Here is a 12,392-nt window from a genome sequence, read left to right as displayed (position 1 = left end):
TAGGTACTATATACTTATACTTTAAAAATGCTAAAACAATAAATAAATCTTATGGATAAGAAAATAATATTTACCCAAAAATAACTTCCTTCAATAATCAACAAAATAACCCAAATGTTCCCAAAACTATACATATATATACATAATTAATATAGTTTAAATACAAAAAATGACATATACTAATATCCATCCATTATTTCTCAAAATATCAAATAACTAATATTTAAACATAGCCTAAGTTAATAAAAAGGAAATACTTATATGTATATTTATACTTATATTATAAAATAAAATAAAAATGATATACCAATATTCTAAAATAAATGTATATACTAAAATTCTAAAATAATTTGAAAAACATGTATTACATAATTATATATATATATACTAAGGATTAAAAGTCTAAAAGTTAAGAAAAAGGGACCGAAATGACATTTTTTACATTTTGGCAGATTTACCGACGGAAAATCCGTCGGTAAACAGCATTTTGTGACAGAATTGACAAATTACAGCAGCACTCCAATATTTTCCATATTTATTCAAAAGCTTTAAATTAAATCTAATTCAATCGTTTTGGACTTCCGAACTACCAAAGATGGATCATAGTCGAAAACGGAAGTTCCTAAAACGATGTTTTTATTTTAAAACGTTATTTGGAAACCTCTTTTACATTAAAAAAAACTTATAATTACAACATTTTCGATACCCGAACTACCTTTTTATCGGATCACGGTTCGTATTGGGATATCCAAAACGAGGTTTTTATTTTAAAACAAAACCGAATTTTATTTAACACGAAACGAAAATTAAATAAATGCGCTAACTAAATAAAACGTGACAAAATAAATAAATGACTAAAGGAATAAAAACTATAGCATAAAAAATAAATAGAAGGAGAGAAATAAATTAAATAAAATAAAGAGTCTAGTCCTCGGATAATACATTTGATTCGGTATCTGACAGTCGAAGCCGATTGATTCCACGAACCGCGAGCTCCCGATTTTAATAAAAATTTAGTAAAAATTGAACTTAGGAAATTTGGAATTTTTGAGAAAAAAAATATTTTTCTCAAAAAAATCCACTCTCTCTCTCTCTAAAAATGTTTAGAGTGAGAAAGTTTTTCCTCTCCCAAAAAAAGGCCCCATGTCCTCCTTGGGATCTGTGCCCTTATATAGGGAAACGGATCTCGGAACAATGGGCGACGCCCAAAAACAATTGGGCGTCGCCCATTGTGGTTGGGCGGCCGCCCAACCTAGTGTTGGGCTACCGCCCGCGCCCAATCCTCGTCGGGCGTCCGCCCGACGCGTTGGGCGTTCCCCGACGCGGTTGGGTGCCCGCCCGGCGACCCTCGGGGCGTGCCCCGCGCCGTCGGACGCGTGCACTCCGTGGCCGCCGAGCGCGCGTTCCGCGCAGCCAGACGCTCGCACGTCGCAGCCGCCGAACGCGCGCCACACGCTGCCAGGCACGTGCGCTCAACGGCCCACGAGGGCGCGCACCGCCAGCGGTCCCAGGCATTGCTCGGACGTCGAGAGCGTGCCACTCGCGGTGCGTCCGACGGACGCCGCGCGCACGTCTCGAGCCGTCAAGCGGGCGTTCGACCATCGTCGTCCGCGTGCGGGATGCCGTTGCATGCCCGCGCCGTGCCGTTAATTTTCCTCCGCTTATTATTCTTTATATATTTTTCAAAACTTCCGGAATCAATTGCTTCGACCGTCTTGTTTTCAGGTTTTCGTCACAGGTCGTCCGACTCGGTGTCTACAACTACGGACCATGGATGACAGCCAAAAAAAGTTTCGGCGCAGAACTAGAACACCTTTAATTCTAGATAATGGCAACCCGGAAACAGCTCCGAAGGATCAGCCATTCAACAAGGAGGAGTCTGCGACTACTCCCATTGTTAGTGTCAAAAACCCGAATGAAAAACCCCCAGAGAGGAACATTATTGCAAATGGTGGCTCGCGCTTTGATATCTTGAATAAAATGCAAGAAAACTTGAATGCTCAACATGCTCACAAGGAGAATGAAGACTCTGTGTCTGCTGAGAATGATCACAGTAATGTAACGGTAAATGTAACTTCTGCGCCCTTAGATCAGAAAGAACTCTCTCACAGTAAGGTTAACTTCGTTGTCCCGGTAAGGAAGGAGAATACGAAACAGACTATGCTTAGCCCGTCCAATCATGGTCCACAAGACAGACAAAAAAATTCAGACAAAAAGCTTAAGGGTCAAATCTCTGGGTCAAGCTTCAACAGACCTGGTATTGGCTCTAAGTCTCTTAATTAAACCCATTGTTCCTCTTGTTTACCCGCTCTTTTTATGGATTGTCTATGCTGGAATGTGCGGGGTGCAGCGAGTAAGGCAACTCGTTTACACCTGAAAGACCTTTTGAGGCTTCATAAGCCCTCATTATTTGTTTTGTTGGAGACTAAAGTTAGCGGAGTTGTTGCTGAAAATATTGTTAACAAATTCAAGGGATGGCAGTGTGTTCGTTCAGAAGCTCAAGGGCGATCAGGTGGAATTTGGGTCTTTTGGCGTGACTCCAGCACTCAACTTCGAGTTCTTCAAATGCACCAGCAATTTATTCATTGCGAGGTAAAGCAACATGGAAAATTTGTTTGCTTCTTCACTTTTGTTTATGCCTCCCCCGCTTTGTCAGAAAGGAATATATTATGGGATAACCTCTCCCTTATTAGTAGAGGCTTGGACGCCCCGTGGTTCATTATGGGTGACTTTAATGATATTGGCTCGCTTGAGGACCAGCAAGGGGGAAGCCGACTTTATAATCGTAGAGCCATTAACCATAAAATGGCTATGGACGACTGTGGGGTCATGGACTTGGGCTTTTCTGGTGCGAGGTTCACTTGGAGACGTCGCTTTCTGTCTGTCCGTCTAGATAAAGCTTACGGAAACATTAAAAGCAGGATGGAATTTCCTGAAGCATCGGTTATTAACCTTCCTTTTAGACACTCTGACCATGCCCCTATCATTTTCAAGATGAAGGGTCTAGTCGGGGATAAGGAACTCCGCCCTTTTCGCTATCTTATGGCCTGGGAGGAGCATCAGGACTTCAAGAATGTGGTCAGTGAAGCTTGGGGGGGAAAAATCCACCCACTTATTACTGCCAATAACTTCAAGAATAAAGCTAGGTTATGGAATAAGGCAGTCTTTGGGAATGTTTTCAATCGGAAAAAGACAATCTTGAACCGGTTGTCGGGGATTCAATGTTCCTTATCTAACGGCTACAGCGACAACCTATCCCAACTTGAGAGATCCCTCCAGAATGAGTTGTTTGCAGTCTTGAGGCAAGAGGAGATTTTGTGGTTTCAGAAATCCAGAAAGAGATGGATCACCCAAGGGGACCGAAACACGAAATATTACCATCTTTCCACTATTGTTCGCCGAAAAAATAACAAAATTGAAGCCCTCCAATCTGAAGACGACTCTTGGATTTACGACATTAAAGAGATTCGTGAGCATGCCAAAACATTTTATATGAGGCTTTTTGAGGAGGAGGCCTCTCGGCACTCAGGCAGTCTTGAAACTTCTAATACCTACCCGAGGATCCCCAGTGCTGAGGTTATCGAGTTTTTCCGCCCAGTCACTAGAAAGGATATCAAAGCAGCTCTATTTGATATGAATCCTTATAAGGCGCCAGGTGTGGATGGCCTTCCTGCGGGTTTTTTTCAGAAGCACTAGAAAGTAGTGAAAGATAGCCTCTATGACTTCGTCTTTAATTGTTTCACAGGCTGTGAGAATATAGCTAATGTTAATCAGACTCTCTTGGTGCTTATCCCCAAGGTTACTAATCATGTGTCCCTTCGCCAGTATCGACCAATCAGTCTCTGTAATGTTATGTACAAGATCATTACAAAGATTGTAGCTAATCGACTTCAACGCTTTCTTCCCAGTATCATTGCTCCTACCCAATGCAGTTTCGTTCCTGGTCGTCAAATCGTGGACAATATCATTATTTCCCAGGAGGTCATTCACTCTATGCGAATCAAGAAAGGGAAGAAAGGTTTCGTTGCAATTAAGATTGACTTAGAGAAAGCCTATGACGGACTCAATTGGAACTTTATTGCTACTTCACTGACCCAGGCTGGAGTTCCTAATACCTGGCAAGATGTCATTAGCCGTTGCTTAACCTCCACCTCTATGCATGTCCTGATAAATGGGGAGATAACTGGCTCTTTTACCCCTTCTCGGGGTATTAGGCAAGGCGATCCTATTTCCCCGTACCTGTTCGTCATATGTATGGCACGACTGGATCACCTTTTGAGAGATGCAATTGACTCAAAAAAGATTAAGCCTATCAGACTAACGCGGGATGGACCTGATATCAGCCACCTCTTCTTTGCAGATGACATCATGATCTTCTTAGAAGCTGACATCTCTCAAATTCAACACTTTATGGAGGTTATGGATATCTTTTGCAGTTACTCAGGTCAAAGCATTAATCTCCAAAAATCCAAATTATGTGTTTCAAGAAATGTGTCTGACAGGTTGGCTCGCCATTTAAGCGCTACTTGTAATATTCCGCTTACCAAATGCCTTGGTAAATATTTGGGAGTCCCTCTTCTTCATGGTCGAGTCTCCATGACTACGTTTGCCGACACTGTTAATAAAATACAGGCCAAACTTAGCTCCTGGAAAGCAAAATCCCTCTCCTTGGCTAGAAGGATTACATTGGCCCAATCTGTTACATCTGCTGCCCCAAATCATATTATGCAAACGAATATGCTGCCTACGGGGGTCTTGAAGAAAATGGATAAGTTAAATAGGGGCTTTGTCTGGGGCAGCAATGGTGAGGATCAGAAAATTCACCTTATCCCATGGGACACGGTTTGCAACCCGAAAGACTTAGGAGGGGTGGGTATCAGAAAGGCTAAGGATAACAATAAAGTTCTGCTAATGAAACTTCTATGGAAAATTTGGAAGGAACCAAATCAATTTTGGGTTACTGTCCTGGCAAATAAATATAGAAAGGACGTTATCTTTGGGGGAGATAGAAGAGCTGTCAGAAATCGCTCGTTCCTTTGGCGAAGTCTGAACTCTGTTTTTAATGAACTTTTTAATGGCTTGGCCTGGAATATTGGAGATGGCAGTCTGGTCTCCTTCTGGGATGATATATGGCTCGGTAATTACAGGCTTAGAGACCAGGCTGTGATTCCTATTCCGGATGAATTATCCAATCACAAAGTAAAGGAATTTATTAACAGTGATGGTCATTGGCGATGGGAGATTTTGGAAGCCTTCTTTGATGAAGAAACTGCTATGCGGCTCCATTGTGTCCTGGTTTCCCGTGACTTGGGGTTTTATGATATTCCTCGCTGGCGTTTTTCAGCCTCTGGAGAGTTTTCTTGTAAATCAGCCTATAATGCCTTGATTAATAATGAGTCTACTGTTATGAGCAATAACAGATTCAAGCTTGTTTGGACTCTAAAAGTGCCTCAGCGTTTTAAGACTTTCGCTTGGCTTAGCCTGCATGACCGGCTCTTGACAAATGCGGAGCGCTGTCGGAGGCATCTGGTAGATGTTGGGACTTGCTCTAGATGTAAAGGTGCAGTGGAAACTCTGACACATGCATTACGGGATTGTCATCTGAGTGCTGATGTTTGGAGAAGTTTCATTCCTAATACCTACTGGCAGGATTTCTTTGATTTGGCTGAGGAGAATTGGTTTACAAAAAGTATCGTGTGTCTGGACTCTAGTTATGGCTTCCAAAATTGGAGACAGGTTTTCATCATCATTGCTGCAACTCTCTGGGAATGGCGGAATAAACTGATATTCCAAAAAGACTTTGCCGTGCCTATTGACAAACACGGCTTCATCAAGCGTCGACTGAGAGAAAATGAAACTAGCTGGCTGATGCCGTTTTATGAAACTGGGGGGAGGAGAACATCGGAGGTTTGGATAGGATGGGAGAAACCTTCAGACACTACTATTAAACTGAACACAGATGGCTCCAGACGCGACAACAACGACCATATAGCTGCAGGAGGGCTGTTTCGAGATGGGAATGGCACTTGGATTAGCGGTTTTTTACATAAGATTGGCCGAGGTAATTCGTTTGAAGCCGAGCTTTGGGGAATTGCTACTGGGTTAAACTTGGCCTTACAGCAAGGTTTTGACAAAATCTGGATTGAATCTGACTGTCTTGAAGCTGTGAATTTTATAAGTAATGGTTGCTCGAACCATCATCCATCTCGTGTCTTAATCGGCACATTCGGAATTTACTATCGCAGTTCACTTGGTCCAAAATCAGCCACATTCACATAGAAGGGAATAAATGTGCTGATCTCCTTGCAAATTTGGCTCATGAAGCTCCCCTTGGTGTTGAGGTTCTCATTTCTGCTCCTGGTATTCTGCAGACTCTTCATGAAGACCTGATAGGCATATCTTTTCCCAGGCTTCTAGTTTAGCTGCCCCTGCTTCTTTTTTTCTTTTTTCCTTTCTTTCATTTCGACCAAAAAAAAAAAACTGAATAAAAAAAAAAACCGAATTCAATCAAATTGCGTCCGATTAAGGGTTAGATCAAACCTGGAATCAGGATTCGAAATCCATCTCCAATAAGCAGGAGTATCTCCCCAAGCAATCTTCATATCTCTTGCAGATATCATATAACTTTTCTTCCCACTCACTTTCTCCAATGCAAAGCTCTACTAACAATAACAACATTTGGAGATTAAAATCATCTTATCTTAGATCTAACAATTAAAATTCATAGATCTGGAATCTGAACTACGTACCTTTCTTCCATCTTCGATTACGATTGGATTATCGCAGAGGCTGAGATAAAGCTGCTTCTTCGAACAGCAACGATTCAACAATGGAGAATCAGAGGATTTAGAAATAATAGACTGGAACTCCGATGGAAGGAATCTATTCCAAACGGCGTCGGACTGAAGAAGATCTCTGAACTTGGAGGATACCGTCGATAATCTGCAACTATCACGAGGACTCGTGGACGAGAAGATGTTTGCTACGATATCTTCCGCCAAATCAAGAATATTCCGTCCTCCGCCGTTCTCTCCACCCATTCTCCGGCTGTTAGGCGTTCTGATTCAATTTCAGGGATGGATGTGGTATATAGGGAGTTGGTATTATTATATTAATATGTTGACTTAAATATCCGCACATGGTGATATATTTTTTCTTTCAAAAAAAATATCCGCACATGGAATTATTGGTTGTATTATTAATAATTTAATAATACAAATATTATTTAAAATAATGCTAAAAAAGATACGACCGATCTTTTATATTAAAATAAGGAATATCTAGTAATTCTCAAAGTCGTGATATCCACTCCTACTCCTAGTGTACTTCATCACAATAGTCAACTATATAAACCCCTCATATGGTAAATACATGATGGAGTTAGGGGTGGGCAAAAAAACCGATCAAACCGGTAATTGAACCAAAAATTAGTAATTTGAACTGGAAAAAGCGGTTAATCGAATCGGTGGTTTTCTTAATAGTTAAAAAAATAGATAGGTACTGGTTTCGGTTTCGTTTTCGGATTAGAGTGTTCAAAAACCGCGGTTAACGGTTAACCGAACCGTTTAATAAATATAAATTTAAAAAATATATATAGGCCATTTGACGACAAAGGCAAGGCAAATATAAATATATAGATTATACTGCTTAATATAAATACATAGATTATAACATAGATTAATATAAATATATAACATAGATTATACTGCTTTATGTTGTAATAACTACTTTGACGAAATATCATTTACATTTCTTTATGTTTTAAATGTAAACTTGATGAATTGTTTTTTAGTTCGGTACTTATGTTTGAATTCTGAACTTTTATATGAATTCGATTAGCTTGAATTTTTGAAATTATGTGTATTTCAATATTGTTTAAAAATTTAGGTTTGGGTAAAAATTATGGTTAACCGTTGATTTTTGGTTAACTAGTGAGAATTGGTTAAAAACAGTTAACCGAAAAACCTAACCGAAATTAGTGGTTAACCAATTGTATGGTTAACTGATTGATATGGACCGGTTTTAGTTTAGATGGTTAAAAAACTGTTGATAACGGTTTGGTTAATTTTTTTTACCTAATGGACCGGTTAACCGAACCGTGTCCACCCCTAGACGGAGTGTTATATTACACATTTGATCTTCTCTATTACTGAAAAGAACAATGTACTAAAATAAGTTAGACATTTTTATCAAAAAAAAAAAAAAAAGTTAGACATTAGTGGAAAAATAACTATTTATATCGACCTATTTGCATTGATTTTTATAAAGTGCAATGCAAAAGGTATATTTGTATCGACTCTTTATTTGGACCGATGCAAATGTCATGACATTCAGTATTTGCATCTACCCTTTAATAAAGATCGATACAAATAACTGTATTATTTATATCGGTTCTTTTAAACGGGCCGATATAAATATCAACTAAATTATTTGCATCGGTCCATTGACATGAATCGGTAAAAATAACTGTATTATTTGCATCAATCCTTTTAAACGGATCGATGCAAATGAGTTTCATTTGCATCGATCCTTTAAAAAGATCGACACAAATGCGTCAACCAATTGTATTGGTTCATGACCGATACAAATACATTTGCATCGAGGGATTTACATCGGACAATAACCGATGCAAATAGTCCTAAATGGATTATGCAAATGGCTTTTTTACTAGTGAGTGGTAAAAGATCACTCTAAAAAGTCACTAGGCCACTTTCAATAATTACAATAGATAAATGAGACATTTTTATAGTATAGGTGCATAGTTGAGTTTTTCTAAATAAATATATGAGGCTAGTGATGTTTTAAATATCTTCAACTCATTTCATCACTTTTGTTATCAAACCGTTATTTTCTTTCTATTTTGGTGTTGTTACAATGTTTTGAATCATCTCATTTTCACTCTCTAAATAAAAAAATTCATTTCAAATAATAATATTTTATATACCAAAATATATAATACTCTATATATATATATAGGGGAGGACTCTTGTGAGAACCCTTTTTTAGGTGAGGATACTTCCTTATGGTGAGAACACTCAAAACTACGTCGTTTTGAGTAGAAAAATAAAAAAAAAAACGCTGCTGCTTTGGAGGAATCGAACCTGCAACTCTACATTTACACTCCACACTGCTTACCACTGAGCCAATTGCTTTTCTTGTCTATTATGTTGCGTGCTGCTTTATATACCATTGCGTTTTTAGCTTCTATTGTTTAATATTTGATGCATGCACTTACTAATATCGATTAAATGTGCATAATAATAAATTATTAATAGAAAAAAAAGAAATGTTCATAATAATGAATTATTAATAGAAAAAAAATCCAAGAACATGCTCTAATTTCTTATTTATTTAATTCCTCTATATTTTTGTAATTTATATTTTAAAATGTTAAGGACGATTGTTACATATGTTATAAACTTTATAATTTGTGTTCTAAAAATTAAGTATAATGTTTAAAAAAAATAGTAAATATATGAACCATTTTTACATTTGTTCTATAATATAATTACTAACTCATATTCTAAATAACATAACGTACGTTCTAAAAAACATAACGTATGTTCTAAAGTTTATATTTTGTGTTCCAAAAATTAAGTATAATGTTCTAAAAAAATCAGTAGATATCTCGATCGTTTTTTCATTTGTTCTATAATATAATTTATAACTCGTGTTCGAAAAAACATAACACATGTTCTAAAAGCCATAACGTATGTTCTAAAAAATATGTCGTACGTTCTAAACTTCATAGTTCGTGTTTTAAAAGTTAAAATATATGTTCTAACGTTTGTTTTAAAAAATATATAGTTTGTGTTTCAAAAATTAAGTATAATGTTCTAAAAAAATCAGTAGATATCTGGATCGTTTTTTCATTTGTTCTATAATATAATTTATAACTCATGTTCAAAAAAACATAACACATGTTCTAAAAAACATAACGTATGTTCTAAAAAATATGTCGTACGTTCTAAACTTCATAGTTCGTGTTTTAAAAGTTAAAATATATGTTCTAACGTATGTTTTAAAAAATATATTTTCTTATATAACATAAATTACAAAAATATAAATGAATTAAATAAATAAGAAATTAGAGCATGTTCTTGGATTTTTTTCTATTAATAATTCATTATTATGCACATTTCTTTTTTTTTCTATTAATAATTCATTATTATGCACATTTCTTTTTTTCTATTAATAATTAATTATTATGCATATTTAATCGATATTAATAAGTGAATGCGTCAAATATTAAACAATAGAAGCTAAAAGGGTAGTGGTATATTAAGCAGCGCGCAACATAATACACAAAAAAAGCAATTGGTTCATTGGTAAGCAATGTGGAGTTTAGATTAAGTGTTCCAAGTTCGAACCCCCTAAGCAGTAGTGTTTTTTTTTGTTTCCCTACTCAAAACGACGTAGTTTTAGGTGGTTCTCACCTATCAAAGTGTCCTCACCTAAGGGAGGGTTCTCACTTGATCCCTCCCCTATATATATATATATATATATATATATATATATATAAATGTAAAAGTAAAAAATAGTAATAAAATATTATTTAATGTTGCATCAAATTTTTTGATGCAATATAAATTTATAAGAGAAAAACCGTATTTATCAAAATGAGAGTATAATTTGACGATGGTTACCATCGTCAAATCTCGTTGATGTTGACTTGAAGATTCTCAAACTTTTAAGATAATATTTAGGTTCCATCAAGATAATAATAAAAAAATTTATATCCTTTTATTTGTTTAAATTATCATTGATTAATTCTTTATTTTAGAAATTCTTAAATACTTTCGGTATATAATTTTTTTAATAAATACAAGAACTAGAGGGTTGACAAGATTTTGAGCATATAATAAAAATATATATTTCTTTTACAACTAAGACAGCACATACTCAAGGAATATTATAGAAACTCTTTTATTTTTAATATGGACATACAATATTCCTTAGCTGTTTTTAAGCAAATTGATATGACACAACACTTGGACACTTCGTATCAAGTATGTTAAAGTGATAAAATTAAGCTTATTTTCAATATTTGTAGAAGGGAAAATTACAAAAATGGATGTAATGGGAGGCCCATTTACATTTTCAGACTCATTATCAACCAATTTATATATATAGACTATGCCTTGAATACTTTCCCAAAATGTCCTTCATATATATATAAGAACTTATGCATTTCACTCCTAACCATTCGCGAAAACTCGAACGACGAACATCAAAAACTCGAACGACGAACATCTTCAACACCTCTAATCTTTACATTTCTTCTTCCAACGACTTCCAACCGATTCTAATGGCAAGAACCGACAAGAAGGTATGTTATTTTGTGATTTTTGATTAGGTTTTAACGCTTCTATTCCTATGCTACGGTGATTTTACTTCTCCTACGATTTAGAAGTAGGGTTTGCAAATTTATTGTGTTTTTTCGTTGGTTCATAGCTTCGTTTTGTTAAAATGATACTTAGAAATAGTTTAAATCAGTTGTAGCGACCAAATTTTACAGAATCGACCAATTCGCGAATATGAGTTTACTTCGCGAACATCGCAATATGCGAAGTAAAATCATGTCCACGAAGCAGTCGATGCATATGCTATTGTTCCGCATATGCGAATTCGCGAATATTCTTGTCCGTTCGCGAATTTCATATTCGCGAAGTGAGTATTTACTTGACTAATTTGATCTACTTTATGATTTGGAAGGGTGATCATTCTAAGTCTAATTCCAAAAAGAGGAAGAGGACATCAAAGACACTTAAGAAGAGTATCAAAGACACCTTTAGGTACCCCTACGCCTATGATACGAGAGCTACTATCACAGTTCATTCTGATGCTGAGGTGATGAAGAAAGTGAAAGAAAGATTATCCACAGTGCAGTTGGCCATGTTCAGGAAAACATGTTTCGGGCATTTGGTGGACTTCAAAGTGTATTCGTTGTCCTCTCCTCTATGCCATGGGGTTCTTACAATGGAGATCAATCCGAAAGAGGGTAAATCCGAAGAAATGTGGTTCAAAATCAATGGTGTTGAAGTGAAATTCGGTTGGCGTGAATTCGCACTCATAACCGGATTGAGACTAGGTGATCCGTTACCAATTTTTAAATGGACGAGCAATTATAAAAGGGAAAAAAGATTGAGGAATCTCTACTTCGGAGGTAGAGAGAGCATAAATCACAAAAATATATTCGATACCTTCTTACAGACTAATTGGGCAAAAAAAATAAAAATAACGATGATGCAGTGGCAATGGCTATGTTGTTCGTTATACATAGGTTCCTACTCACAACTGATCCATTGAAAAAGGTTGATGATAATATCATCAACCTAACTGATTTCTCCACTGTATTTAACTCGTTTCCATGGGGTGTGCCTGCTTGGGAT

General features: G+C 36.6%; 1 protein-coding gene across 1 annotated transcript; it reads right to left on the bottom strand.

The window, feature by feature from the left end:
• Positions 1-208: 208 nt before the first annotated feature.
• On the bottom strand, positions 209-7,073 carry LOC136201064 (F-box protein At2g02240-like). Its single transcript, XM_065991626.1, has 3 exons — positions 6,750-7,073; positions 6,541-6,659; positions 209-6,454 (listed from the first exon to the last, which is right to left on the bottom strand). Exons 1-3 carry the CDS (start codon positions 7,038-7,040, stop codon positions 6,346-6,348), a joined length of 519 nt encoding a protein of 172 aa, XP_065847698.1. The 5' UTR covers positions 7,041-7,073; the 3' UTR covers positions 209-6,345.
• Between the last annotated feature and the right edge of the window lie 5,319 nt (positions 7,074-12,392).

The sequence above is a fragment of the Euphorbia lathyris genome, chromosome 7 (genome assembly GCF_963576675.1).
Source record: "Euphorbia lathyris chromosome 7, ddEupLath1.1, whole genome shotgun sequence".
Taxonomy (NCBI): Eukaryota; Viridiplantae; Streptophyta; class Magnoliopsida; order Malpighiales; family Euphorbiaceae; genus Euphorbia; species Euphorbia lathyris.
The sequence above is the reverse complement of the archived record's forward strand: the minus strand, read 5'-3'. Positions and strand labels throughout refer to the sequence as shown.